The 14,868-nt window shown below is 42.3% G+C and overlaps 3 protein-coding genes across 3 annotated transcripts; all 3 read left to right on the top strand.

Annotated features, from left to right (window-relative positions):
- The first annotated feature begins 577 nt into the window (after nt 1–577).
- On the top strand, nt 578–4,246 carry hoxd11a (homeobox D11a). Its single transcript, XM_053877843.1, has 2 exons — nt 578–1,124; nt 4,011–4,246. Exons 1-2 carry the CDS (start codon nt 578–580, stop codon nt 4,244–4,246), a joined length of 783 nt encoding a protein of 260 aa, XP_053733818.1.
- A 3,168-nt stretch (nt 4,247–7,414) lies between these two features.
- hoxd10a (homeobox D10a) lies at nt 7,415–9,957 on the top strand. Its single transcript, XM_053877842.1, has 2 exons — nt 7,415–8,090; nt 9,171–9,957. The coding sequence occupies exons 1-2, from the start codon at nt 7,415–7,417 to the stop codon at nt 9,443–9,445; spliced, it is 951 nt and encodes a 316-aa protein (XP_053733817.1). The 3' UTR covers nt 9,446–9,957.
- A 1,725-nt stretch (nt 9,958–11,682) lies between these two features.
- Nucleotides 11,683–13,750, top strand: hoxd9a (homeobox D9a). Its single transcript, XM_053877283.1, has 2 exons — nt 11,683–12,282; nt 13,374–13,750. The coding sequence occupies exons 1-2, from the start codon at nt 11,754–11,756 to the stop codon at nt 13,616–13,618; spliced, it is 774 nt and encodes a 257-aa protein (XP_053733258.1). The 5' UTR covers nt 11,683–11,753; the 3' UTR covers nt 13,619–13,750.
- The last annotated feature ends 1,118 nt before the right edge of the window (nt 13,751–14,868 follow it).

Below are 14,868 nucleotides of genomic sequence, written 5' to 3'. Positions count from 1 at the left end.
TTTTGTCGCTATATTAATCAAATACCTGAAGTATTGATCGTCATTAACCTTGTTTAGGATTTACTCTGGTCACGCTTCGTATTTCCTAGTTGCCTCTTACAACACTTGTCCAAGTGAAGTATCTCACCTGCGAGACACACACGACGATATCAAAGAATGTTTGACCCTATTAAACACACACTTCCGGTCAGTGTTGCCTCAGACGCTGCGCAATTACGCACCATAACAGCTCGTGGACGGTGTTGCGGTGTGAGCTGAATATTCCGGCGCTGGTCAACTATAAATTATACATTTTTTTCTCCCTTGCTCCCTCGGCAATGGCGCAGGAAGTCTGGAGAGGAGTTTCCTCCTCAGCCAGGGAGCCAATCCAGTCTCTGGTCTGCGCTCACATGAGTTCCAGCTTTTAATGACTGATATTGATGTATGGTAATTTCTCCAGCGCGGATCACATGACACAATTACCTCAAGAATCGATCAAGATCTGTTGCATGTTGCGTGCTTCTCCCCACCCTGGCGGGGTCTGTGTGCGCTCCCATGGACAAAGTTGAGGAGCATTGTGGAGGAAAAGCGGACAGAAATGACGGAGTACGATGATCACCGCAGCGCGTCAAGCATGTATCTACCGAGCTGCACCTACTACGTCCCCGCGCCCGACTTCACCTCCTCATTCCTGCCGCAAACCACTTCGTGCCAGGTTAATTTCCCTTATTCTGCCAGCCAGCCTGTGCGGGAAGTGGCTTTCAGGGACTATGGGCTGGATCACCCCAGCAAATGGCACTACAGGGGCAATTACGCGACCTACTACTCTGCGGAGGAGCGGATGCACCGGGACCTGATCCAGTCCGGCAGCACCAGCGGCACCAGGGCAGATGTGCGGCTCAAAAGCGACCCCTTATACGGACCCCACGCAGGGGCGAGCTTCGGCGGCGTCGGTCGGAACGGGGTTCTTCCGCAGGCTTTCGACCAGTTCCTGGACACCCCCCCGAACGCGGAGAAGGCGGTGGAACCACCCAGAGAGAAGCAGGACCCGGGCGTCGGTGGCCCCAGTGTGACTTTGACCACCAAGCTGGAGGAGAAAGAAGCCGAGGAAGACTCGTCCTCCAACTGCGGCGACAAAAACACGAGTGAGTGGTCATTTCCACGGACAAAAGAGATCCAGCGTGTGCGCAGCCGCTGCTCGCTCCACGACGCTTTATAAGCATGCAAAAGCTTTTTATATCCCTGTAAGATTGGCTTTACGGTTGTAAAGATATTTACTATGGGAAACTGTTAAATTCACGATTGTTCAGCGTCCAGTGGCTGCAGAGACGACAAATCCCGCTCTCAGCCCAGATAACGCGCACCAAAATGATTTATTCATAATGTCATTTTCATTCAAAAACGAGGGGGTTTCACAAGAAAGAAGTCCACACGCTCATTTCATTGCACTTACATGTGATTATTATAGAAGTGACGTGGCTTTGTGAGAAGTTGGGCGCAGAAGAGTTTAAAGGAGCTCACCTTTATGCGCCACCTTTCCTCATTAATCTTCGTTCATCTTCAATTAAAACGCGCTCGAATATCCCAGTAGCCCCCAAAACACTTCACTGAAATCATTGAATTAACGCTTGTTTCATATTAAACCACAAGACTAACCTTGAAAGGGGAATAAAGAGAGACAATATATTCTTGCTCAACTACCACTGCACCTTCAGGTAGCAATAAAAAGCGGGGAAAATCACAGAAGAGAGACTCAAATTCAAAGATATGACCTCGTTCATGATGAATAAGGAGCTGATATTTTGGTTACGTTTGTATCATGAATAAAGAACTATGGGGAAAATAGTCATAGAACTCAGTAAAACACTTCACAATAATATTTCAATAATACTACTAAATGCAAAATTGCATGCTAATAGAATGAATTTATGTAGGTGAAGTTCACACAATCCAGGACTATTAAACGTGCAGTGTTGCACAAACAATCACAAGTTATCGCTGCTGTATTATTTCTAAACAAATATGTTCCATCTTTTATTCTAATTCACCGCCAATCACTTTTTATTTTTTAAATCCAAATACTGTCCAAATAACAGAGAGCCAGCACATGCTCTGGGCTGTATTAGCTATGTTTGTGATGATCCTCAGGACATGAAGGTCAGATAAGATAAGACACCAGAGGAGCAACAGCTCGACACTAAGTGAATTGAAAACTGAATCCGGTCAAGCTAAAAGAAACCAGAATCAAGCGACACAAAGACGCATCTGTTCATGAGATTATCGGTGTTTTGTTTTTTTTTATTATGTCAGAGTCAAATGAAACTGCGCTTTTGAGATTTCTTGTTATTCTATTAAAACAGGTATCAATGAAAGTGCCAACTTGGCTGCCTCCAACTGCTGCCTTTAAAAACATCTTCCAATCTGTAATAGTGAACTTAAAAGTATAAAATGAGAGTACGATTAGGAGTTTTCTGCTTGGTGCCAACTCAAGGCAACCCTTTGTTTAGCATGGCCGCTAACCGCAGTGCTTATCCGCTCAATTACAACTGACTTGTTCTGTCTTCAAGACAAACATGTCAATTTCAAACTGTATAACTCTGCTGTTGCCTGAAGAGCTGGGCCCATATTAGCATATGTGTAAGAGTGTGTGTGTGTGTGTGTGTGTGTGTGTGTGTGTGTGTGTGTGTGTGTGTGTGTGTGTGTGTGTGTGTGTGTGTGTGTGTGTGTTTGCTGTGTTTTTGTGTCGCTATACTGTCAAGAAACAGCACAGTAATGCATCAAAACTTGTTTCGTCAAGGTCTTCAACAACTAACACTGCTTGAAATATTCCCAAGTTTATCCAGATATCTAATGGTGACCACGATGATATTCAAGATGGATAATGAAGCAGCTGTTTTTGTCTCTAAAATGAAAAGTTATTTTCTAAATGTATTCTTTAATTCACTTTTATTTAAGTGTGAAAGTATTGAACGGGTGAAGAAATGAGCCAAAGATGTGAATAATAAGGTGAAAACATGCTAACAGATTCCAGAGGCTCCACAGGCACATCTGTCTTCAAATACGAGTTTGACTACTCATTTTTAACATAATGATTCACTTCGTACGACACTATGACAGTGAATTATTAGACACTTGGTTTGTTGAGCAGCAACTCTGAGATACTGTAACCAACCCACTGAGTTAAGAATTATCTTTTTGTATCTTAATTCAATTCAAAGTAGCTTTGTATACATTTTAATTTACTGAGGACCAATTCAGGGACTTATTTTCAGGTGATTTATCAGACCTGGCAACGCATGATACAATTGAATTTTAACCAGTGAGTTGTGATGATGCTGCATTCAGGGCAGCTCATAGACATACAGAGGCCCTGGGAAAGAAGAGTCTAGGAGCATGCTTTAAAAAATGAACTTGGAAACGTGAACTCATTCACACTGACTCAAGAGCATCTGAGGATTTGGACACAGCATTCACTTAGGATACGTCATAGCTTAGTCTGCCTGATGTGGGGACCGAATCTGGTCCAAACACATTTGTCATTTATCAAGTACATTTTTAATTAAATCTTTTTATCTTAAACCACAGTTATGAACCTGACAATGACTGTAATTACTGATGGTCATAACACATTATCCACGACTGTTGTTGGTCGCTTTAGATTGACCTTCAATCAGCATGGTTGATTTTCTTTAAATGAAAAACAAATAATAATAATAATAATAAATAACAATCAAACTTGAAAATGTTTTTAAACAAGGTTAAATGACTGGACGCGTATTTCAATGTGCTAAACTAATTTCTCTCTTCAAAAGAATCAAACCTTTCTTTCTTTAATTGTTTTAATAGCACCTTTAAATTAAAACCTATACATTTTATCTGCGCAAATACTAGCAAATAAAATGTTATTTGGCTGGTTAATTAGCCAACGGGATTCTAAATCGCAATTGTCATCGCACAATAGTTTTCACTTTATCGGTGACACGTGGCGTTTATTCAACTTTTAATCCGCCTTATCGGCTCTCCGTCCTCAGCTCCGTCCACCAAGTCCAGGAAGAAGAGGTGTCCGTACTCCAAATATCAGATCCGAGAACTTGAACGCGAGTTTTTCTTCAACGTCTACATCAACAAGGAGAAGCGTCTGCAGCTCTCCAGGATGCTGAACCTGACGGACCGACAGGTGAAGATCTGGTTCCAGAACCGCAGGATGAAAGAGAAGAAGCTCAACCGAGACCGCCTACAGTACTTCACTGGGAACCCATTGTTCTGATCTCCCTCTCTTTCACACACACACACACGCGCGCGCGCGCGCGAACACACACGCACACACACACACACACACACACATACAAACACACACACTAATTTATTTAGCCTGAATAAAGACGTGTACGCGAGTCCAAACACTCACGAAACTTGCCACATGAACTCAAAGACAGAAATGAGACAGGAATCCTGGGGGGATGTTCTGGGGGGTTTATTGATCAGTGGAGTAAAGCAATGTGTCGCTCCCAGGCCCGGATGGTTCTGTTACTTCCTCCTCTTTCAAGCAGGATTGTTTACTAAACCTTGAACCGTCTAGACACAACAATAAAAGTAGCTGTAAACCGTCTAAATGAGGGGGCTATTGGACTTTGCTGTCCCAGCCCCCAGACCACAACAGGACCCACTGTGAAGTCCAGGCGGGCCACACCAGGGCGCGAGGAGGAAAGAGAGGACTCGGCATTCTGGGCTCTTTTTTGGACCTACGATGGACGCGCAGGCCGGACACCGCCACCGTGAGTTTGACGACACAGGATCTTTCGAACTCTCTTCAGTGATGTTTTTGAAATGTATTGAAACGCAAATGCTACGTCTCTTTACGTGTTTTCCCGAATATTCTAGTGCTGTAGAAAAACCCGCATCATCCGCTGGACTCGTTATGAGCTGATGAATGTTGCGCTTGTGCTTTAATCTCGATTAGAACTGTTATTTACCCCAAATTGCAGGAAATGGTGAAGTTTCATTGGGCGTTTAATTAGCTTGTTGTCATCAGGGCGACCAACTGTGCGCGCTGCAGCGCTGCCTCTGACCACACGGGGGCGCGCTTGCAGCTGCAGCGGAGCCGAAAATAAACTCCGACACTGCTGCTTTTATTGGCGAAACACACGCTGCGTTTGTGTGTGATTGCGAAATCTCAACCAATAATCAAAGGTATTCTCGTGACGATTTGTTGAGTTATTTATGTCATGTTGAATCGAAAGTAAAAAAAATGATTATAATTCCAATGAAGGTTATATTGCTCATAAGGAAGACAAAGACGATTTAGCTCACATTTCCGGCAAGTTTTTATTTCAACTGTGACAAATGCGAGATGAATCGGAGATTTAGAGCAGAAATGGGAAATTGGCTGTTGAGAAACGAAAAACACTACCCTCGTTTGTTAGAGAAACTCCTTTGACTGTCACGTTTAACACCAGCTGTGTAAAATACACCCTTCGTTGCTCATTTGTAAATATCATTTAGAATAATCCTACGTCGAGTTTGTGTAAAGATCGTGCGTGTGTGTGTGTGTACATATATATACAGCATATGTGTGTGTTGTTTTCAAGAATAAAGTCGATTCATTGCAATTCGTGAAAAGTTAAGTTAATTGTATCACTTTTCCCCTTTATTTGAATTCAAACGACTTTATTGAAATATGACTACCATTCTGGTTGGTCGTTTTACACGCATATAAAAAAAAAAAAAACAATCTAACGCAAACTTGATAGTGTTTTTCAAAAACAAGACGTGTAAATACCCAGGTCTTCTTGTCACAGATTATGAATTGTGTGGCTATTTTTCGACACTCAAATCACATTTATTCACACACATACACACTGGTGTTTTAATTCATTGCGGCCTTCACTGAGCTCAAGTGATGATAATTTAATTACAAAAAATATGTAGTTGCATGCCAAACGCATACAGATTTTTCAGGGTGTTTTCTCCAGCTAATTTGGTAAAAATGACGCAACTGAGAGATAAAAAATAATTATTCACAATGGTGTTTTAGGCAGCACACAAACAACTATTAACTTTTTTGTTTGGTCTAAAGTTGTTAACACAGTATTAGTCAGTGGTCAAACCAAATTATGATCTAAAAAATAATTTAAGAAAGTCAGTGTAGAATGTTTATTTAAATTACATTTTTTAAATGACAAAAACTGAGGTGTTTACAGAGTTCGAATTAACGTCGGTCCAATCTCCAGGTTTATTTGTTATTATTTTTTTAAAGACCAATGTTTTTCAGAATATAGTTTATTCTCTTTAATATTCTCGTCGCTGAATGAGGGCATTGATCTAACATCTGTTGACGAGTTTGTTTCAGCCACTGGATGCTTACTCAAGGGCACAACAATTACGAAAACAACTAGAAATGTGTTCCGAAACACCGCTTCAGGCACGAAAACACGCGTTTGGTCGTTTCTCAAGGACTTTGCGTAAACTAAAACACATACAAAATAGTGAGATAAAGAAATATGCCCGAGATGTTTTGGGTAAAAAAAAAAAACACCTTCATGTACTGTAAAAATATACAACGTTGATAGTGTAAATATGATTCCTGTAGGATTTTAAACGTGACGACCACGATATTAAGACTGCAATCTAACACAATTATAAAAACTTTTATACGCGTTGGATTCACTTCACTAGTACGTGTCTTACTTTACAAATATATAATTTGGAACGTCTGTTTTACTACTAAAATTAGAATTAATCTCAAATTAATCCAAACATCACTGCTAAACAAATAAAGCGCTTATTACATCTAATACCTTCGTGATTCTTTTATTAAAAGCAGGTGACGATGCTCTCTAGGCACCAAAGCACTTTTTAATCTCACAAATCAAATTAAAAGACGCATATGTTGGTTTCATTTTAGCATCTTTGCCATTGTTTTATGGCCAATCAAACTCAGTAAAAATGTTTGTGTTGTGGTTCTCATCACCAGTGAGTACACGTGTTCTGGTGTTACAACAACAGCATTTCTTTGTCTACCACAATCAAGTGCTGCAGGAAACTTTTATTTTTAACTACCGTTCGTCTAAAAAAGGTGTTTTTAATTGTCTGGTTTGTGCGCTCTGAGAACTGGATGATAATAAAACATCGTCCCAGTCGCAAGATAATCTTTTTCCAGATGATTTCCGGTCACGATCAATATTTTAGTCGCATTGTTCCACTTTTTTGTTCTTGAGGAAAATCAATTTCAAGTCCGCTTCCTAGGGGGCGCCGTTGACCGCGTTTGGATTCGCGGTGCGTGGGTTCCCGTGGAGGAGGCTGCGTCTCAAGGCCATTTTCAAATCTCATTGGTGGACTCGTCATGTGGTCGGGACGGATCCAGACTTCCACAGGGATGATGTTTTCCCAGACATGTCAGCGTCCTCAGGACATCTGACCATCTTTACCCCCAAAAATGTCCTTCCACGGCAGCTCGCCGGCGACCAGCACCTTCCTGGTGGACTCCCTGATCGGAAGCTGCAGGTCGGACACTTTCTACTCCAACGGCATGTACATGCAGCCCGGTTCTGACATGGGAACTTACGGAACCTGTGGACTCATGCCGTCCTTCAAACGAGGAGAGGTCAACCCCCCAAATCTGCCCATGAACGTCCACTCCTACATCCCCCAGATTGACAACTGGACGGACCCGAACCGAACCTGCAGACTGGAGCCGCCAATGTCAAACTTCTCCCAGGGCATCAAGGAAGAGAGCAACTGCTGCATGTACTCGGAGAAGAAAGTCAGTCCAGACGCGCCCACATATTCGAACCTCATCCCGGATCCCGGTCCGATCGATGGACCCGAGATTCCGGTGCCGGGCTATTTCAGACTGAGCCAAACTTACGCGAACGGAAGGCATCAGGAGTACCGGCACGAGCAGGCGAGCCCGAACCTCCTGCAGCTGAACCGGGTCACCCCGAAACCACCAGGCGCGACGAATTATCAAGAAAAGCCCAGCGAGGACGTTCCGGAGATCACGAGGACGCCGGTGTCAGCGGGGAGTCCAGATGCGGGGTCCGGATCGGAGGACAAGAACTGCCTGCTGGACGCCCCCGTGTCCAGCCCGGAGCTGAAGGAGGAGGGCGGAGGTGGGTCTGCTTTCGAGTCCAGCACCGAGACAAACAACTAAAGTCGTAATGTTTAATGAGAAGCTGCTCAGGTTACTGCTGCACACGACACCGACGGTCCCGCGGCTCACCTGAGTCACCCCTTCTCTCTGCTACCTCAGAGACGCTTCAGTGCGCGGAGGAGTCTCGTTTCGCGTCGAAATTATGTGAATGTTTTCATTTAATTACAAACCTAAAGAGTCACATGCGGAAGAAGCTTCTCAGATATGAAGGCTCAAAGCGCGAGAAAATAGATTTTCAAATAAAACTTGAAAACTATGCGAAATTCATCGCAAGTTGCTACAAGATATTAATAATTACCTCAATATTTTTTACATTTAAATACAACTTAATTGAAATATTATTAACCAATAAATATTTCTTATTATCCAAATCGTCATCGCCATTTGCGTTGTCGGCCTCAAACAAATCGACAAAACTAAACGAATTCATAATTAAGCATACACATTCACCTCATTTCGGAAAACTTAATTGAACACTTGTTTATTAGAAACTTTGAATTTAGCTTTTTGAATCGCAACACAAGACGCTGACGCGAGAACTGGGGTCAGTCCAAGCGCCCCAATACTCCCATGTCAGATACTAATTATACAGAATGACACTCAGAAAAGTGTCTTTAAATGAAAACAGAAGCATATTAAAACACATCTTTGCCTGCAAATAAAACAGAGATTTATAAGCAAATACATATATGCTAGTTTTAAAGTTATACACGCGTCATGGCACACCGTTAAAGAAATTAAGATCCGTGATTAGGGGGGTCTTTGTTAACAAATTACAGCTGTAAAATAAAATAAAAACTAATAATCAGTCGAAATAATGAAAATAACATTTTTGTGTTCTTGTTTTGTCGCAAAATTAAAGAAAATAAAGCAATATTAAATCTATAAAAACAGACCACACAGCAAGTTTATAATATATTATGTAAACAACGTGTTATAATTGTGCAGGAAGTCGTGAATCAACGCTAGATAAAGTTGTAACGATCCAATTTCAACGTGTTCAACGATCCAGTGTGATAATTATGAACTTTCATTGCAGATTGCAAGAGTGAAACTCCCACCAGTAACTGGTTAACAGCCAAAAGCGGCCGGAAGAAGAGATGCCCCTACACCAAGCACCAGACCCTGGAGCTGGAGAAGGAGTTCCTCTTCAACATGTATCTGACCCGAGAGCGCCGCCTAGAGATCAGCAGGAGCGTCAACCTCACCGACCGGCAGGTCAAGATCTGGTTCCAGAACCGCAGGATGAAACTGAAGAAAATGAACCGAGAAAACCGCATCCGAGAACTCACCTCAAACCTCACCTTCTCTTGAAGCTCCTGTTTCCTCCCTCGAGTTCATTCCCAGCTTCGGTGGACGTCCATCTTGGATTTCAAAGAAACTGTGACTTCATGTGCCGTTTTTCGTTCTTCATGTGGCGTGTTGTGGTCGTGTTTATTTCATCGCAGGGTGACACTTGTTGGTTTTCACTGACTGAAGCAGATGACACAAGAAGATACAACACGACTGCTGTTCAGCTAAACAAACAGCCCACTACATCAAAATAATATGTTTAAATACATTAAAAACCACTATCTTCTTGTACGAGGCTCCTATAAGCTTTAAACTCTCTTAAATCTAGTGTTGTCAGCTAGCAGCTAACATGCTAATTTGCTAAATAAACAATCAGAGCCGTGCACTAGCTAATGTGCTAATGATGCTAATAAAGAAAAGGTTGTACTTTTCGCTAACTACATGTCGTTAGAGAAACAGCAAGGCTCCATCAGACGAACACGACAATATCTATAATTATGACTTCACCTGGATGCTTTAGATTCCACATTAAAACTGGGTTTAAACACTAGTTTTGTCCGAGTTGACAGTTAAACCTGTGGAGCCGGTGAACACACGCAGCTGAGCGTGATCGAGTCTTGGCGCTGGGCTCAGTAGATTCTCACCTTTGACAGCAGATCTTGTGGGAAACGGTGGATCTACTTCAGTCATGAAACCGTCCATTGTGTGTCGGTGTTTTTGTCACGGTGCTGGTTGACGTCACTCCATGTAAGATGTTTCAAAGCCTCAAAAGTGGCTGAAAACATGTTTAAACTGTGAATTTAATGCATGTGTGTGCATGTATATAATCTGCAATAAATAGACGATCCATCCATTCATTTTTTGGTTTGTGTTTCATGCCATTGGATATTAAAATGACTTGTGGCGGTTGAAAGTTGCGCCGTCTTTACGCATAAAAATAGGCAGGCTATGGAATCAATAATCAATCATATCACAAAATCTGAGTAATACTAACACTTATTTGTTGCATACGATTGGAAAACGTTTTTTTAACGAAGAGCTTTGGCGCTAAACTGAACGGAAATTAAGAAGCGCTCCGTCGAGTTGCGCTATGTATGTGCATATAGTTAGCAAAGTTCACATTTAAACAAAGTGAATCTTATTTTTGATGCGTAAGGAATGAAATAAGACAAGTGGCTTGTAAACATAAGACGTTGCAAGGGCGTTGGCATTGTTGTCCTAAAACGTTCCGCACTACTGATATTAAAGCACGTTGCGTGCTAAGTACGCGTTGTTTTGATGAGGTTCCGAACCGAAATGCGAGGAAACACATTTCCCTTCCTGTGCCTGCGTCGATTCATCGCTTGATCCGTGTTTGTGTGAGAAAACTTGCTCAAAGTCCTTTCGTTTTACACTAACGCTCCTCAAAATAAAACAGGTTTCACTAAACTTGGACCAACTTTATCTATGTTTGCGGTCAGGAGACATATTAATGATAATTGAAGTGACAAAGCTAAAGAGAGTTTTCCAAATACGTCCTCCGATGTCACAATGCTTTGAGACAAAATCCCATTTAAATGCAGTAATGTGATTTAAAGATGATCATCAGCATGTATGGATATTCGAGCTATTAAATCCAGAAGGTTTCAATCAAAAACACACGTTTATTTTAAACCCAAAATAAGGTCACAACTGCGAAATAAATCACCTCCATTTCCATCAATTGCAACGTTCAGAGCGTAATCTACAGATGGATTTAGCTTTTATTTTATTGGTGGCAGGTATAATCACACGCACCTCATAAAAGCTTTTATTGATACATATATAGTCATTATTACTCTCTCTTTTTCAACCATCATTTCACAGCTGCGGTTTCCACTTCCTTCCACAGAATGAAATGATGATTATTTATGCTGGAATATTAACAATAGTTGAGTTTTCTGGACATGTATTTTATTTTTTTACAGCATGTTATTACATCTCTTTTTACGAGGATTCTGTAAGTCTATAAAGAGTTTTACTAGCAGTGGGGGTGTAACCGGTTGAGCTTATTAGTTTTTTTTTTTTTTTTTTTTAACCAAACATTAAGAAAGCTTATAAGGGCAACTTGGAGCTTATCATATACATCTGATTCTGTTTATGATCAAGAAAATGTAAGGGCTAAATTGATGCTGACGAGAGAGAGCAAGGGCAGGATTGATTTACTTGACGTATATTGGTAAATATGACCACGTGATCCATGTAAACCAATCCCGGCAGATGCAGGCCAGCAGCAAAAATACTATGATTGTTCATAGAGGGCAGCTTCCCGAAACAGTGCCAGCCTTTATTATAAGGGGAGAGATCAAAAATGTCTTCCAGTGGCACGCTCACCAACTGCTATGTGGACTCGATCATGGGTCAGGAACCGGAGGACGTGTTCGGGACTCGGTTCCTGCAGCCGCCGCACTCGGTGACCTCCAGGCCGCCAGGTGCCGCGGAGAACGCGGACTTCTCCTCGTGTAATTTTGCACCCAAATCTGGCGTCTTCTCCGCGTCGTGGTCGCCGGTCCATCCGCAGGGGATCTATCATCCGTACATGCACCACCACCACCAGAACCACCACCCCGCCTCGGACGCCAGATACGTCCGCTCCTGGGTGGATCCCATGCCGAACCACGTCTCCTTCTCCGGATTCCACTCCAGCGCTCGACCGTCGTACGGGACAAAGCCGGAGGTTCTTCCCGCAAAGTCACCGGAGTGCGACCCCGTGGACGAGGCAGAGTCGCGGCCGAGCCTCGCCGACTTCTCCCACTCGGAGTGTCCAGAAAAGGCGCACAAAGAGCAGAGTGGAAGTGACCACAGCGAGGCAAAGGACGAGAAACAACAACTTGACCCAAGTAAGTAAAAGACTGATTTACAACCCCCAACAACAAACTGGAGCTTTTACTAACCTATAAAAGTGTCTGGTGCGATACCGAGGCTGGGGAAGGAGCGAGAACCCGCCCTGCCTGCCCTATTACACCGGATTTCTCACAAGGACTCAGTTTCCATGTGAATCCACCAACGCACTTTCTTCCTAGATTCTACCTTCATGTCATTCTCGCTATCATTTCACCTTAATCTGACGTCATTATTACCGTTATTTCTGCCATGAAATTAAACGTTTTTGTTTCTCGTTTATCTTAACGCTGTTTTTTTTTTACATTTAATCTACACAATTCTGCTGCTGGGGAGTTTTGCCCTCCAAAAAACAATGTAATATATGTAACAAATACACACACCAACAATACACACGTGTTGACATAAACACTGCTGCATCTACTTTGAATTTCATTAATTCTATCTTATTCTAAGATTAGAACACGCACTCACACTAGACAAAGACATGAAATGACGCAACCACGCCATTCGTTTCCCATCAACGCTACTGCAAGTGAGCCACATTCACACCAGTTTGGGGGTATTTATATCGCGTCATTACCTTTGTTACTACTCTACGAGGACACACACTTGACTCCAAACTTAATTCGACTCTCGTATTTCCCTTTTAATCGCCACATGCGAGCACCGCTACTCCACCACTTATGAGGCTGGAAATAGATGCGCACACGTTGAAACAAGACCCGGAGAACGATGATTTGTGATGAGCAACAACCGCACAACATCCACAGCTACTGTGCTGTGAGACACACTGGAGCGCCGTTATTGCTCACTATATGTTTACACACACACATTTTGCGCTCAGGCGTGGAGGGACAGTCGTTTCAAAGCGAATGTTGCAAGTGGTTGCGACGACTTCCTGGACTCCACATTTACTGTCAGGAAGCTCCAACACAAACATAACAGCCAACACCAAAAATAATTTTATTGTCGTCTGATAATGACGCAGTAATTATTGTGTGGTTGTAATGATGCAGCACTGGCTCACACACTCACACACACACTCACTCTCCTCAAACACATTTTCAGGTTCTTTTCTTTGCTTCAGACAACCCGGCGGCCAACTGGATCCACGCTCGCTCCACCAGGAAGAAGAGATGTCCGTACACCAAGTATCAGACTCTGGAGCTGGAGAAAGAGTTTCTCTACAACATGTATCTGACCCGGGACCGGCGCTACGAGGTCGCTCGGATACTCAGCCTGACCGAACGACAAGTGAAGATCTGGTTCCAGAACCGGAGGATGAAGATGAAGAAGATGAACAGAGAGAGAGGAGGGAAGGAGATGATGTAGTTTTGGACGGACATTTTGAGTGATTCTTTTTAGACGTCGCAAAAGAACGAGGCCAGGATTTTGTGAACTAATTTGACTGAATATTTGTTTATTTCTTATGCTGCAGTTAGAATATAAAGAGGAGAACTTTCAGCTGTTGTGTTCGTATTTTCTATGACGTCAACAATAACAAGTATTTATCAGATGACGATATAAGTAAAAAAAAACAAAACACACAATTTCCGGAATTTACATAAACGAAATATTTATTTTAGATATAGTACAAATAAAAATCGTATGCTTTAATTTTACGTTTTTTCTTTACAACTTATTTAAATTTTAGTTTCATCGGTGTTATATTGCTCACACACACACACAGTCACAGACACACACACACACACAGACACACACACACACACACACACACACACACACACACACACAGTCACAGACACACACACACACACAGACACACACACACATCTAAAATTACATTTTTGCGAGTACTAAGTCTGACATCTTAAAGAGTATATTTAAATTAAATATCGCTTTGTTTTCCTTATTCCATTATATTCAATTTGTAAAATTATATCGTTTCATTAGAGGTTTTGAACTTGCACCTTTTTGCTGTAATCATTTCATTTACAGATCGTAACACGCTTTTATCATGTGCTCACGTCACAATTTTCAGTGTAAAAATAAAATATTTAAACGTTTACGTGCGATAGCATTCCTCCTCAAGTCTTAACGGTCCCGAGAGGTGTTGCACGCATTTCCAAATTTATTGTACGAAGAATTTAGAGCAGGAAGAGCGCCATAAAACCATAGAAGTGACCAGACGTCTGGCCTAAATGAGTTTATGACACTGACCAGTAATTACACTCTTCTTTGAAACCCTTTTCTCTGCTGCGAGAGAATGTCTTCCACAGGGTGTCTGCTCCACCGATTGTCTTGGAGGAAATAACCCCCACCCCACCACCTTTATGGTCACGTTTATTCCTCAACTCCACTTCCCACCGACCAGGACAAAGAAACTTAACATTGACTGGTCTGATGTGCCTTCAACCCCGATTCCGTCGAAAGGATCCGTTTTATCTTTCAAAATAACGCCATCGACTAATACGTGATAGAAATGTTGAATTATTCGTCACCTGACTTGAATTTTAAGTGTTTTAGACACGTTGACTCGACTGACACAAAGGGGTCAGGAGCGGCGCTGGAGGGCGCTGTTGTCCCGTGCGACTGGTTCACACTGCGTTAGACGACGAGCG

The sequence above is a fragment of the Synchiropus splendidus genome, chromosome 10, assembly GCF_027744825.2.
Source record: "Synchiropus splendidus isolate RoL2022-P1 chromosome 10, RoL_Sspl_1.0, whole genome shotgun sequence".
Classification (NCBI taxonomy): Eukaryota; Metazoa; Chordata; class Actinopteri; order Syngnathiformes; family Callionymidae; genus Synchiropus; species Synchiropus splendidus.
This window is presented reverse-complemented; position numbering and strand designations above follow the sequence as displayed.